The 14,739-nt window shown below is 60.5% G+C and overlaps 1 protein-coding gene and 1 long non-coding RNA gene across 3 annotated transcripts; both read left to right on the top strand.

Annotated features, from left to right (window-relative positions):
* Positions 1 to 6,084: 6,084 nt before the first annotated feature.
* On the top strand, positions 6,085 to 7,075 carry LOC139085190 (uncharacterized). Its single transcript, XR_011543295.1, has 2 exons — positions 6,085 to 6,214; positions 6,694 to 7,075. It is a non-coding gene; the product is annotated as an uncharacterized lncRNA (long non-coding RNA).
* Positions 7,076 to 8,814: 1,739 nt separating this feature from the next.
* Positions 8,815 to 14,356, top strand: LY6E (lymphocyte antigen 6 family member E). Of its 2 annotated transcripts, none has more exons than XM_070631213.1 (4): positions 8,815 to 10,828; positions 12,690 to 12,800; positions 13,216 to 13,335; positions 13,424 to 14,356. In XM_070631213.1, the coding sequence occupies exons 2-4, from the start codon at positions 12,749 to 12,751 to the stop codon at positions 13,645 to 13,647; spliced, it is 396 nt and encodes a 131-aa protein (XP_070487314.1). In that variant the 5' UTR covers positions 8,815 to 10,828; positions 12,690 to 12,748; the 3' UTR covers positions 13,648 to 14,356. The 2 variants fall into 2 exon arrangements, with proteins under 2 accessions (XP_070487314.1, XP_070487313.1); XM_070631212.1 differs by having other exon boundaries at positions 8,967 to 10,828; positions 12,695 to 12,800.
* The last annotated feature ends 383 nt before the right edge of the window (positions 14,357 to 14,739 follow it).

Consider the following 14,739-nt stretch of genomic DNA (forward strand, 5'->3'; position numbering starts at 1 on the left):
TTCGGGGGGTGACTGGGCTGGGAGAGGTCTCCGTTCACACCTGGGGCAGGCAGAGCTGGCTGCACACCCAGAGCGCATCTTGCTGTTTTGCAGGGTTACAGCAAGTTCAGGCAAACCTGCTTCCTGTGGAGACAGGGCAGGTCGGGTGGGGCAGGGCTGGCACAATCGAGTGAAGGGTAAACAGAGGGACGTCGTAAGACCTCCCTGCCCCCCGGAAGCCTGTGGAGGCCACCCTCTCCCCGGACAATGGGCACCTAGCAGGGGGGTGGGGAGCGGCGAGGCACCTGCTGTGGGCCACAGTATGGGGGGTAGAGGCACAGCCAGCTGAGGCCTCAGGTCCCCAGCGCCAAGCTCTGCTCATCAGAGCAGAAGGGGCCCTGGGGCGGGACCTTCCTCTGAGCTCTCCCTGCGAGGGCCCTTAAAGCACTTCTTCCCCTACACAGACACACACACAGCACACACACACACACCCCCACACACACCACACATACACATATACCCAGACACACATACACCCACACAGACACACACCCTCTAAACATGTGCATGCACACCACACATGTACCCATATACAGACACACAGATACACACAGAGACACTCAGACATCCACACATGGGAACACTGTGCCCTGTTTGGAACTCACTGCTGACACTGGTCTCCTAGAGATATTCTGGAACATTCAGCTTTCCTCAGCAGGAACCACCCTCCTCCTGGAGCCTTCTTGCCACCACGCTGCCTGGAGTGCAGACAGCACCCGAGGCTGGCGAGCCCTCCTGTGACCAGGCGGCAGCCTCAAGAGTGGAAAGCGCCCCTGATGGTGGTGTCCCTCAGTCTTATTACACTAGGAGAGGACAGTGCACCCAGAGCAAGAGGATCGGGGCAGAAGCCCCCACCTGCCTAGCCTGTCCTGCAGGGGGAAAGGCAGAGGCTGGGAAGGGAGAGCCAGCCCCTGGGAAGCGATGTGCAACTCAGCACTCCAGGCCGTGGGGGCCTGGCCTCTGCCAGCCCCTCCACAGCCTCCCCTTCCTGAGTGAGCTGGGCAGTTCCAGGGGTGGCGGTGGGGGCCAGGAGTGGGTGAAGACACTGTGGTCCCCCCACTGTGAGCCAGACAGAGCTCACCCAGGACACTCAATCTACTGGGGAAGGGAGAGGGACCAGGGACTCCACTTGACAGTGCGGTGGGGCCGAAGGGACCCATGTCCTCCAGAAAGGGGCCCCCAAGCTCAGCCAAGGACAGGGGTGCTGGGAGGGAATGGGGCATGCAGAGGTCGGGGCAAGTCTGGAGGAGCAGGACCCCAGGAATTGGAGGTAGTGCATTAACCAGGCCGGCGACTGCAGCATTTGCGAGCACTTCACCGGACAGCAAACAGCCGTGTTAGAAATAGAATTAAAAAGAAATCTCCTGCCAACCAAGGAAACCTCGCCATGCAGACTGTGTTGAATCAGCATTAAACCTGGGCGTGGAGTGCCTCACAGGCAGCCCGCTAACCGCCTGCAGAGATGGGCACGACCTCAGCCTAGCATGCAGCTGGCATGGCCCCGTCCCTGTCCCCACTCACTCTGCAGGTCCAGGGAGGGGTCTGCAGGGCATGTCACACTCACAGTTCCTCCTGAATTCATCTTTTTTTTTTTTCTTTTTCCTGAGGAAGATTAGCCCTGAGCTAACATCCGTGCCCATCTTCCTCCACTTTACATGTGGGACGCCTGCCCACGCATGGCTTGATGAGTGGTGCATAGGTCCCAGCCCAGGATCCAAACCAGTGAACCCCAGGCCACCAAAACAGAACATGTGCACTTAATTGCTGTGCCACCCCACCGGGCTGGCTGCAACCCCTCCCCACTCCACCAATTCTAAAGAGATTTAAAGACATCCCAAAGGGGCAAAGAAGGAATTCACAATGACAAGCTTCCTACAGGAAGTGCTCTAAGAAAAGGAAGGCAGGACAGGCTCTTCCCTTTCTAGCCCCGGGGAAAATGACATTTGCCCCTAATTTTAATTTGTTTCCTTACACTAGGATGAACAATGAGTCACTACAGACTCTTAACTCTCTCCTCTGGTTTGTCTCACTCTGCAAGCATCTGTACTTGATTGCTGTTTATTGCCTGCCTGGTGACTCACTCATTCACTCACTCACTCACTCATTCATTCACTCACTCACTCACTCACTCTTCCATTCACTTACGCACTCACTCACTCAGCAGAGGGCTGCTGCTGCCCATGTGGTCCCAGGCCAGACCCAAAGCACAGGCACAGACTCGGTCCTCTTCTGTCACTCCGGCCTGTCTCAGCCCCTCTCTGCCTTGCTCCCTCCTGAGCGCCTCTCCCTCTCCCCATCTCCGCAAGGCCTCTCAACCTCCTGATCCAGACAGTTCCTCTCCCTGAGCCACCCTCAGAGGCACAGGGAGGCTGGCATTGACCCCCTCTGTCCACGTCTGGGTGGACACTGGTCCCTGCTCCACTGGTCCCAGGGCTCTGAGCTCTTCAAAATGGGAGGCGGTTTCTCTGGGTACGGGAGCTTCTCCAGGGAGGGTGAGGGATGGAGGAGGACACCCAGAGGCTGCCCGGCTCCTTGTTGCACCCCTCATCACACACGTGTGCACACATGCACACACATGCCCACACGTGCACGGCCTTCCCCTCTCAGCCCACTGGAGCAGTGGAGAACACCGAGGGTCCCCGGTGTGGGCATCTGTGGGGGGCTCCCGCGTCAGGCTACGGGGATCAACGAGGGCACCTTCACTTCACAAACTGAGACGGGCCCAGATGGTGGGGGGGGGGATCAGAGTCCATCTTCTGCTCTTCTATGGCTCAAATCAAGTTCATTTCCATTTAACATTCAATTTCTTTCTCAACTTAATGCTTTTGTTACATAAGTAACTCTGTCACTTAACATAAGCAACTCTCTTAACTAATTTAACTGTTACTTAACTCTGTTACATAAGTTTCCCTGAAGAAAGTCCTAATAAGCCATCTGAAAAATGTCATGAACTAGAGGCTTGGGCAGTGCTTTCCAAACTGTGGGTGGTGAAATCAGTACAATGACTTAAAAAAATTTTTTTTATTGAGGTAACATTGGTTTACAACACTATATAAATTTCAGGCGTTTCGATACCTGCGCAGACTACATCTTGTTCACCACCCAAAGACAAATGACCATCCATCACCACACACCTTTCACCCTCCCCTCTCCCCTCTGGTAACCACCAAACTAATCCCGTTCTCTCTGTTTGTTCACCGCTGCTGGTTTTTATCTTCCATGTATGAATGAAATCACGCAGTATTTGGCTTTCTTTGTCTGACTTATTTCATTCAATACAATACCCTCAAAGTTCATCCATGTTGTCACAAGTGGCAAGATTTCATCTTTTTTATAGCTGAATAGTATTCCATTGTGTGTTTATATATATACACACCTCATCTCCCTTATCCATTCATCCATTGACGAGCACTTAGGTTGCTTCCAAGTCTTGGCTATTGTGAACGATGCTGCAGTGAACATAGAGGTACATATATCCTTTGGAATTAGTGTTTTTGTGTTCTTTGGATAAGTACCCGGTGATGGGATAGCTGGGTCATATGGTATTTCTATTCTTAATTTTCTGAGGAAGCTCCATACTGTTTTCCATAGCGGCCGCACCAGTTTGCACTCCCACCAGCAGTGTGAGGGCTCCCTCTCTCCACATCCTCTCCAACGCTTGTTATTTCCTGTCTTGTTAATAACAGCCATTCTGATGAGTAATGACTTTTGATTAAATTTTTAATGAAAATAAAGTAGAATGAGGTAGAACTGGATAGAATAGAAGATAGTGAGTGCCCCCCACACAGTAAGGATTTATATATATTGGTCATAACGTAAAATACATTTCTTATAGTGTATTTTGGTCAAAAACATATAAAACTGTACTCATAAGGTGTGAGCCTCCTGGAGGGAAGGGAGGGGCTCACGACCTCCCCGAGAAGCGGGAAGATTGTGGCTGGGCCAGGGTTCCAAGGTGGTAGCCTCTCCTTGACCACCATCAGCAACCAAGGCTTGGCCTCACCTAAGCATGAGTCCCACCCACGGCCCAGAGAGAAAGGTCCCCGGGATGCAGCTAGGCCTGGCTCTGGGGGTGTCAGGAACTCCAGGAAACTCCCTCCTCTTGCCAGACTCGAAGGTCACAAGATGAGTAGAAGACACACGGGGGATTGAATGTTGTTACGACAAAGACAATTTGTAAGCCATTTCCAACTTCCTTCCGTCTGTGGCATCCGGGGAGGGCCCTTCCAGAAAGAGCCTGTGTGAGGAGGGTTACAGCAGCCCGGCCCTCCTGTCGCCCCCCTGCTGCTCCCAGCCCAGCCTAGCGTGACCGCTCCAAGCCCAGGCCCGGGCCCACGCTGCCCTGCACCTTCTCGCTCTTGCAGTGGCCCCCATCTCCTGGCCAGACTCTCCAGCCCTGTTCCTCCCCCCAGCTCCCCCTCCCTCCCTCCGTCCTGGGGCAGCCCTGCCTGGTGGCCGGAAGCCTCTCCCATCTCCCCCCGCTCCCCCCACCCCGCTCCTTCACAGGCTTCCAGCCAAGACCTCTCCTGCCCTCCTCACTCTCCCTTGGGGGCCGGTTCCCAGGCCGCTCAAACTGGCACCCGTCCCTCTGCCCTCCCCTTCGCTTCTCTTCCTGGCCCGAAGGAGTCAGTCGGGGGCTGAGGACATGGGCTGGTGGCAGGGACGTAGGGAGCCACCCAGCGGCCGTGACAGGGTGTGGGGAGGAGCATGGTGGGGATCGGTGCTTGGGGAAGCCCGCGGGCCCTCTCCGGAGGGGCACGCTCTACTCCATCCTGGTTGCCAAGGGGCGGGGGTGTGAGGACCGCCTAGCTGACCTTCTCCTTTCCCACTGGGGATGCTGAGGGGAGACTCTTCTGCCTTTCCTGGTAGAAATTTTACAAATAAGCTGGTCTGCAGAGGCCTCAGAACAGTAGCAAGAGACGAAGACCACAGAGAATGTCTCCCGCATGGACCCCGCCCCTCCCCTCTTCTTGGTGCTCGCAGCTGCCGCCCCCTGCTGGCTGGACGTGGCAGCCACAGAGGCGCGCCATTCGGGTCTCCCCGCAAGAGAGCCAGCTCAGACGACCACAGGGGATGGAGGGGACTGGAGCTGAGCCATCTCTGCCCAAAGGGAGCCTCCTCCCATGGCCACCCACTGGCCAGGCTGAGGCTTTTCAGACCTGCTCTGAAGTAAGAGTCTGGAGGGAAGCTGGTGAAGCACTTGTCTGTGAAAGAGGCACGTCCAGTCTCCGGGCCATTTGGGCTCCCAGGGGCCATAGATGGCTGATTTCTGCCCTTCAGGCGGCACAGGGCCGGCCCCCGCCCTCGCCAGCTGCTCTGCTGGAGGGGCTCAGAGCAGACTTGGCTCTCCGGCCCAGGTGGGCCCCCAGGCAGAGCCACTGGGAGGGATTGCAGGGTCCTGGCGTCAGGGCCCCACTGGAGGTCCAAGGCCCACTCCCCAGCCGGACAGCAGGGTGTCCCCACGGAGCGGCTCTTCCCCACCCAGGACACCTTGCAGAGTTTGAAGCATATTTGCTTGTGAGAGGGGAAGAATCCCAAGATTCAAGCTGGGGAGACCTGCTGGGCAGGCCTGGGGGAGTCTGACCAGCGCCCAGGGCAGGGACGGCCTAGAGGTCTCTGAGATGAAAGAAGAGGCAGGAAAGGCAGCCGGCTGGCGCCCGGGGCCGTGTGAATGAATTCACCGAGCATCCAGGAGAAAGGAGACTGACCGCAGCCTCGGGGGTGGGCTGGCCCCGGCCTGGAAGCCTGCAGTAGGGTGCACTGCGCGCTCCGGCCACCAGGGGGCGGACGAAGGCCGCGGGAAAGGGGGCCGGGGGGGGGGAGGAGGAGGGGGAGCGGCGGGGGAAGACATGGGGGGCGGGGGAGAAGAGCAAGGAAGGGGGAGGACAAGGGGGCGGGGAGGGGGCCAGAGGAAGGGAGAGGGGAGAGAGGAGGGAGGCGGCCAGAGGAAGAGGACTGGGTTGAGCGGGGATGGGGATGAAGAAGACTGGGGGGGGCGGGGAGGCCTGGGGTGGCGGGGGGAGCGGGGGAGGGCAGTGCTGGAGGCAGCCCTTTCCGGCAGCAGAGCCCAGGCTGGCTGGTTGCGGGCCAGAGGCAAGGAGGGAAGGCTGAGGACGTGCTTCCTGAGTCCTGCCTGGCTCTGCTTGGCCAGCTGGGGTGGCCCCTGTCCTCGGAGGTGCGGAGCAAGGGCCAAGGGTGGAGGTGGCTAGAAAGGAGGCAGTCGGGGCGGCGGGCAGTCCCCCGGGCCCGTGTCCTGACCCATGCTTATGGCCGCCTGTGAGCCCTGCTCCCGGCTAGCACCAGGGACAGGGACACGGCCGGCCCTCAGGCTCGGGGTGGTGGGGGGGAGGGCGCTCACGGAGGCACTCCCAAGGCCACCACTGGTGTGGGAAGCCTGAGTGCTGCGGAACCAAAGGAGGGCTGAGAACTGGGAGGTGGGGTCTGACCCGCCAGTGCCTAGCTGAGAGGCGCTGGGAATGCAGGCCCCTCTGTGAAACAGGAGGTGGTGTCTTTTTCAGAAGCTCTGGGTGGGTGGTTGGATGGACATTGCTGTAAGGGCAGCCCCACCCCTCTGTGTCTCCGTCAGCCATCAATCAATGTCAGCCTCTGGGTTGCCAGCCCCAGGGGCCTCTCTGGGCCGCTGTCTCCCTACAGTTGAACCAGCTCGTCTCCACTTCCCCAGCTCCTTAACCCAGAGAAACTTCAATTTCTGCCCTCAAGATCCTTCACTTTCTGCTGGAACAACCCATCATCTAGGCGAAGGGTCTTCCTTGTCTTCTGGAATGAACACCCGGTGGATTGGATCATGTCATCGGTTCCTGGTTCAGAGAGCCTTTCAGAGCTTGCTAACAACCCAAGTCCTGCTCTCCCCTTGCTGGTCGTCACACGAGCTCCACCCCGCTGGTCACCAGGCACTTCACGGAGGAGCTTAGGCTGTGCAGACAGAAAGCCTTGGTCTGTGAAGGAACTGGGGGATGGTGGTCCCCAGCCCTCCTTCCTGCAATGCCATCCTTGCAAACATCGTGCTTCTCAATTCTAATTTTGTGGCTTTTTGTCCCCACAACACTGTCTCTCAAGCTGTATTTCCACTCCAGTGTACTCATCCAGTTATTCACTGAGCACCTAGTCAATGCCAGGCCGTGCACTGTGTGCGGGCAGAAGTACCAGGTGCTTCCACAGCAGGAGGGGGAGGGGGCTCACCTGGGTAGTCGGGAAGACCTCCCTGATGTGGACACTTGAGCAGAGACGTGAGGGTGCAGGCCAGGGAGGTCTGAAGGGCACTTCCTGTTCCAGGATTGGGAACAGCCATGCAAAGGCCCTGAGGTGGCAGTGTGAGTTAGAGGAAGAGCCTGAGGCCCCCGTGGTTGAGCAGGTGCTCTGAAGTCATGATAGCACTTTGGACTGTTTTCTGAGATAGGTGGGAGCCAGCCTGAGAGGAGTGTGCTGAGGCTCCACCTTGAGATGTGGGAGCTGGGCCCAGAGAGGGAAGGCAGGGAGTTCAAGGTAGCAGAGTCAGCATGACCTCCCCAGCCAGCTTCACCGGCTGCTCTGGCTGCTCTCTTTGCACACTGAGCCGCCACAGCCAGGTATGGCCCCTCCCAGCCAGAGCCCCAGAGCAGCAGGAGACCCTGCCCAAGACCTCAGGGGCTGGCTTCAGCGTCCTTGTCCCACCAAGAGGCACAGGCAGCAGGAGCAGCACTTTGATGGAGGGTGGGGAGGGCCAGGGTCGGCCCAGTTCCCCCACAGGACCCCTGAGCAGAGACCTGCAGTAAGAGTCTCCAAGCCACCAGTGGGGCTGAGGAGGGGCGCTTCCAGGCAGAAGTGCAGGGCCACCCAGAGACTGGCGCTAGGGCCCCTGAGGACACTGGCAGCAAGTGCCAGCCATGCCTGAACACCCTCCACAGGCTGGGAGCGGTGAACGCTGACACACCCAGTGCGGGTGGCTACTGCCTCCCCTCCTAGGATGAGAAGCCAGAATGCCAGCGACGGTCACCCAGTCTGCGCACACATAGTGCCCACCTCGCCACAGTGCAGCTGCCGGTGGGGCTGGGGGGAGGCAGCCAGCCCAGGAATCAGCAGTTAGTCTGCAAAGTCAGAGCTTTTCCAAGTGGCTAAAGAAGACGGGAGATGGCCACGTGGAGGTGTGCAGTGTGACCTCAGAGCCAGGAAGGGCTGGGAGGGCGCCAGAACAGCGGGGGCATGGGGAGGGATAGTGGGGATGGAGCCTATGGCCTTCCTGACCCTCCCAGACCTGCCCTGGCTGTGCATGGAGCAGGGCCAGCCAATGCTGGGGTGTGACTGCACCAGAAAACCAGATATGTGGGTGCGGGCAGATTTAGACCATGTAAAATTCCTCCTGGTTAGAGCTGCGGATTGTTAGAACCCAGAAATCTGGACAGTTTACAGGCACTGACCACCTTCTGGACGTCCTGGGGAAATTATATTCTGCCTGTGAAAGGTCACTCTTGGGGACAAGAAGTCCTCAGAGGGTATATCATCAGGCAGGAATTGGCCCAGATGAGAAAAGCCTGAGAGCAGTGGATACTGTGGGCCAAGGGGACCAAACCTGGACCACAAAGGCAGAGGAGTCAGCAAAATGAATAGGGGGCACGGTGGTGTGGGGATGCCTATTCCAGGATTGGGAATGGTTGTGCAAAGGCCCTGAGGTGGCAGTGTGAGTTAGAGGAAGAGCCTGAGGCCCCTGTGGTTGAGCAGGTGCTCTGAAGTCACAATAGCACTTTGGATGTTTTCTGAGGCAGGCGGGAGCCAGCCTGAGAGGAGTGTGCTGAGGCTCCACCTTGAGATGTGGGAGCTTCCTGCTGCTCTGGGGCTCTCGCTGGGAGGGGGCCACACCTGGCAGTGGCAGCTCAGTGTGCAGGGACAGCAGCCCAAGCAGCTGGATGAAGCAGCATCCAGCAGGTCCACCTGATCTCCCCAGGGACGAAGCTGGAGTGCCCCTGCCCCGCCAGGTCATTGCTTGCTGGGTCCCCTGAGACCCTGTGAGGTGGGCAGCTCTGTGTGCAGAGGGAGATGGAGAGAGAAAGTTCCAGCTCTGAGCCAACCTCACCCAGAAACTCCTCACCCACCGTCGTGTGTCTGAGATGACTTAGAGGAGAGACAGGCTCACAGTGACCCATGAGTGCCCACTTCATGGTGGCCACAGAACTCAGGGCCAGGACAACGCCATTGGCTCCCACCCAGTGCACACCCTGGGTGGCCATTGTCACCCCGTGGTTTCCAGCCAGAGATCTAGGTTCTGAATTCCTTCCCTGCATTCCTCCACCCCATGTCTGCTCTGGGAGGGCGAGTTGTGCGAGGCTCAGGTGGCCAGAGACAACACACCTGGCAAGTTCAGACCTGCTTCCCCAGCAGGAGGCTTAGTCACAGGAATCTCCCCGGAGCATTCCATCACCCACAGGGAAGCAGTGGCGGGTGGGGTGCCAGCGCTCAGGGGTCTGAAACTCCCCATCACAGGATGCACAAGTGCTAGGGTTGCTGGTCGTCTGGGACACCTGAGATTTGCAACACATCGGACTGGCAGCACAAGATCAGATGCTAAGGTCTGTGTGAAAACGAGAAGCCACAGGTCACTGCGAGAAGTCCCTCCCATGGGGCCCTGCACAGCCTCGGGCTCCAGGCCAGAAAGATGGGAAGGTGAGACAGAAGTGTCTGCAGACACGTCTAGACCTGCGAGCAGGTGGACATGCACCGGCCACTCCAGTGGGTGTCCAGGGGACACGAAGCCGGTTCCCAGAGTCTGGGGTTGAAGGAGAGACTGTAAGAGGTGCACCATGGGGGAGGGGGGGCTGTTATGGAAACCCCCTGGCATCAGCGGTGACCCCTGGTTATGCCAAGTCCCTGCATATGGAGCCTCCTTTGGGAAGAATGGACCCCGACGTCCCACCTCTTGGGGTCGCTGTGGGTTCGAGGACATGGCTCATCCAGCCACAACACACACCCTCTCAGACAAGTCCCGACTGGACTGCGCGCCGAGAACAGGCATCGAGGGAGCTAGCCTGGCCCAAACCACGGCCTGGAAGCCCCAGAAACGAGGATCCCTCTCCTCCAACCTCCTAAGCTGGTCCTGTCACCACCCGCTCCCCTACCCAAGGGAGAGCTCGCGGCTCAGCCCCGAGGCGAGGCCGGGGCCAACGACCTCAGGGAGCCCAGGCTGAGAGTCCCTGCCTCCACACCGCCCCTGGACGGCCGCCGTCGGGAACGCCCACTCCACCTGCAGAAGGGATTCCAGCATTGCCGCGTGGGCCTCCGCGGACGCATTCCCTCCCCGGTGCTCAGCCCCAAACCCGTCTGGCCACCTGTGGGCCTCTGTCTGCGCAGCAGCCCCTCCGCCACACACCCGCCCGGCCTGGCCGGGCGCCGCGACGTCATCGCCCGCGTGGGGACGAGGAGGGGGAGGGAAGAGGAGGTTTGGCGCGCCGGAGGAGGAGGATGGAGAGGAGGACGAGGAGGATCGGCGGCCGGGAGGATGAGTAGGAGAAGGAAGGGGAGTGGGAGGATCATCGGCAAGCCAGAGGAGGCGGCCCGCGGCGCTCGAGTCGCCGGGTGGGCCGGGAGCCCGGAGAAGCGCTTAGGTGCCTGGCCTGGGCGCCAGCCGGCCCCGCCCCCGGGCACGCTCCCGACTCCGCCCCCGAGATCGCCCCGCCCCGGCTCCGCCCCCGGACGCGTCCCGGCCCGCCCCGCCATCTGCGCTCGGTCGGCCGGCCTGGGAGCTTGGGGCTGCCGCGGGCTCCGGGGGTCGGCGAGACCGTGGACCTGCATGCGCCTGGCGGTGAGTCGCGTGGGGGCGGCGGAAGGCGCCCTGCAGGACGATGTGGGGAGGGAGCAGGGGGCGCCCGGGGAAGCGAGGAGAGGTCTGGAGGAGGCTGGCAGTCGGGGGTTAGGGTGGGCCCGGCCCCAGGAGGCTGAGCCTCCATCCCCAGCCCCCTAGCCCCGCAGCCCTCTCGAATATTTCCGAAGATCTGGGGCCGGAGCGGGTGGAGACCGCCGCCAGGCGTCCTCCCTGGCTGGGTGGCCCAGGGCTGCGCAGGCACTGGGAGCCCATCACCCATCCCTGGGTTCTCCGTGACTCTCACGTGGGGACTAGGGAGGGGCAGCCTTCCTGACTCGAGGAGGGGGCTGCGATCTCCGCGGGCCGGCAGGAAGGGGAGAACTCGCTGCCCTGGGGATCACCCCGGGGACAGGAGCCTTCAGGGCAGAGGTGACGGCTCCCTGTTTAGCATAGATTATGCAAGCATGTGAGGCGTCTAGGAACCCAGGTCCTCTGTGCGGAGCCACCTGGTCCTTTCCCTTCTCAGGCCTAGAGTCACTGGGGGCCGGCTTTCCCAGAAATCAGTGCCGTGACCCAGTGGGAGGAGTGCGCAGTCTGCTTCCCAGATGGTCCTGCCCCCGCAGCCCACTGGTTCTCCTCAGGGCTCCCTGTGCCTGTCTGGGAAGCATCTGACAGTCCCGCCCGGCCCTACTAATGCCCGTCCACTCGGGCCAGTGCCTCAGCCCAGCCTAGCGTGGCCTGCTTGGTTGGGTGCCTGGCAGTGGGCAGTGGGGACCCTGGCTGTGACTGTTTGTGGCTGTGCATGCCAGGGCTTCCTTGAGGACAGCTCAGGGCTCCTCCACCCAAACCCTCACTTTACCGAGGAGAAAATGGAGGCGCCTTCTTCCCCAACTGCCTGGATCGGGGGACAGGCCCCAGCTGGGCTTGGCACTGTTCCCAGACAGCTGCCACTCCTGCTCTGACCCCAAGATCTCAGCCCAGACCCAGGCCCAGGACTGGGCACGAGGGGTCCGCTGCCAGCCCCTCCCCAAGTCTGTTCTCTCTCTGGCCTTCCTCTTCCTCCCAGGCCTGGAGTGCCCCTACCCGCTACCCGGTGTCCTCAACAGAAGGCAGCAGGCTCCTCCTCCCACGCCAGGCCTTCTGCCAAACCAGAACCAGAGCCCCAGCTGGCCACACTCAAAGTGCTTTCCCCACCCACCACCACAGGCCTCTGCCCAGGGGAGGGTCCAGCTGCAGGGGACTGGGCAGCCCCCAGGGACTCACGCCCACCCGGCTGACACTGGCCTGTGGCTCCCGCCGGTGTGGCTAGTGTGTCGCTGAGCCTGTTTCCCAGCCGCAGATGGGGAATGAGCAGATACTCAGAGGTCCTTGTCTTCCGTGTCAAATAACATACAGAATGGGAGGCGCCCCTCGCCCTCCCCGCACAGAAGCTTCTGAGGTGGGTGCTCAGCCAGGTGTGCCTCATTCCCCCAACCCAGCCCTGAGTGCCCATGCCAGGCACAGGGCTGGCCCATGGAAAGTTCTGGATGCAAGTTAGCTACTATTATCCCCTCACCCCCAGGACCACAGGCAGGGGCCACTCCTTTGGCATCACACCTCCTGCCTGTGTGATTCGGAGACTGGTAATGAGTTTCCTAGTCTGGCCTCCAGTGTCCTCTTCCCCAGCAACAAGCGCCACAGGCCTGGGGCGGGGTCTCAACTGAAGGAGCCTGCACCACGTGAGGAGCAGGTTAGGAACAGACCAGAAACACACTCTGTGTTCTGCCCCAGCTGCTGGAAGCTGGCGAGTCCCAGCCCCAGGGCCTGGCACTCAGCGTGGGGTGGGCAGCTGGGCCGGCCCTCCAACGAGCTGTCTTTCCAGAGCAGACCGGGCTTCTTGGGCTTTGTGAGACCCCAGACGGGACACCTGCCCCCTCCAGAATGAAAGTCTTCCTGCCTATGCTGCTGGCTGCCCTCCTGGGAGTGGATCGAGGTGAGAGCCCTCAGGGCCTTTTGGCTGCCCAGGACCTCCTCTCCCCCGAGATCCTTCCAGCCTGTCAGTCCCGTCCAGTCCCATCCCGTCCTGTCCCGTCCCATCCCATCCCCGTGTGAGCTGCTCTGTGCAACCTGATAGGCCTCTGTCTCCCAGCCAATGGGCTGCTCCTCCCTCCTGCTCCCACTGGAAACCTCCGCCCTGCCCCACACACTGTTGTCACCATGCATTTGAATGTCACTGGAGCTCCTCAGGGCCCCTGGTGTCATTGTCTTTTCTTGGGGGCCTCGTATACAATAGTTGCTCAATAAATATCTGCAAAAGATTGGGTATTGGGCGTGTGCAGGTGTGAGGGATGCTGGACAGCATCCCAGGGCATGAGACCGGGTCGCCAGCATGTCCCCTCCGTCTGCAGCCCACTCCCTGGTGTGCTTCTCTTGCACGAATCAGAACAGCAATTTTTACTGCCTGAAACCGACCGTCTGCTCTGACTCGGACAACTACTGCGTGACCATGTCTGCCGCCGCGGGCATTGGTGAGTCGGGGTGCCAGCCGGCCAGGCTTCCACCCGACCCGGCCCCCTGCCATCTGTCTCTCCACTCACAACCTTGTTTTCCGTGCAGGGAACATAGTGGACTTGGGCCACTCCTTGAACAAAGGCTGCTCCCCGATCTGCCCTGGGCCCCCGAGTGTTAACCTTGGTGTGGCGTCCGTGGGCGTCCACTGCTGCCAGAGCTTCCTGTGCAACATCAGCGCGGCCGACGGCGGGCTGCGGGCCAGCGCCACCATGCTGGGCCTGGGGCTCCTGCTTAGTCTGCTGTCCGCTCTGCTGCGGCTTGGCCCCTGACCACTGGGGCCCTGTGCCCGGCCCAGACTCCCTAAGCTCAGGAAGGAAAGCCCAGCCCCTCCCAGACCCCAAGAGGATATCAGAGCCTCCTCCTCCAACTTGTCACCCTGCCTGATGACACCCCCCTGGTCCCCACAGTCACGCCTGCCCCCTGCACCTACACCTGCCAGCTGCCCTCACTTCCGGGGTCAATGATGTGACCTTCCTCGGGAAACCTGGGAAGGGATGAAGGTCCCCCTGGAGCCTGAGGGTCCTGGAGTCAGAACCGAGTCCCGGGCCCCATCCTGTCTGCCCCAGGTGGTGTGGATGATGCACTTCGTGCCACTGTGTCTCAGAAGAGGAAGTGTGCTTGGGTACACTCAGCTGTGTGGACAGGGGTGCAGTGTGCCCCTGCCCTGTGTGCATGTGTGTGGCTGTGTCGGGCTGTGTTTGGAGGGGGTCGGGGTAAGGGTCAGGAGTCCGACATTAGCAGCCCCGAGAGCTCCCACACCAGCACTCCTTTTCTCTGGCATTTCATACCCCACATTTCACTCACTACGAGGGCAGTCTTTTGGGGGACAGAGGTTCCACTGCTTCCAGGTCTGGGCTGCTGGCCCCAGGAACCGGCTCCCAATCCCAACTCCTGCTGCGGCCCCCACCCCTCCTCCACCCCATGCTGGAGCCCTCCTGCTGCTTTGTGCCTCAAATAAAAACAGATGTTCCACCCCTCCCTGCACTGAGTGTGACTGCCTCTGGCCCACCCGCCTGGGAGCCCCCCTCCCCACAGTGCCCTGATGTGCTGGGGGGGGTGGCAGAGATCCAGTGTGGGGCCCCAGTGTGGAAGGGTTGGGGATCCCCATGGCAGCGCCCCACACTGAGGCCCACTTGGGGCTGAGAAGGGAACGTCCACCTCCTGCCTTCCACTTTGTCCTGCGCGTGGCTGGGCGAGGCCGCGTGGGAAGTTCCTCCTCGGGCCAGGGAAGGAGGTCCACCTGCTTCTGGAAGGAGGCAGGACCCTACGGAGGGGGAGTGGGGTGGGGCAGGACATGACCTGCAGGAGCATGCATGGGGGACAGGCACCAGCCCCAGGGCTTGGGGGCTTTGGGAGCAAGG

This window comes from Equus przewalskii, chromosome 8 (assembly GCF_037783145.1).
Source record: "Equus przewalskii isolate Varuska chromosome 8, EquPr2, whole genome shotgun sequence".
Taxonomy (NCBI): domain Eukaryota; kingdom Metazoa; phylum Chordata; class Mammalia; order Perissodactyla; family Equidae; genus Equus; species Equus przewalskii.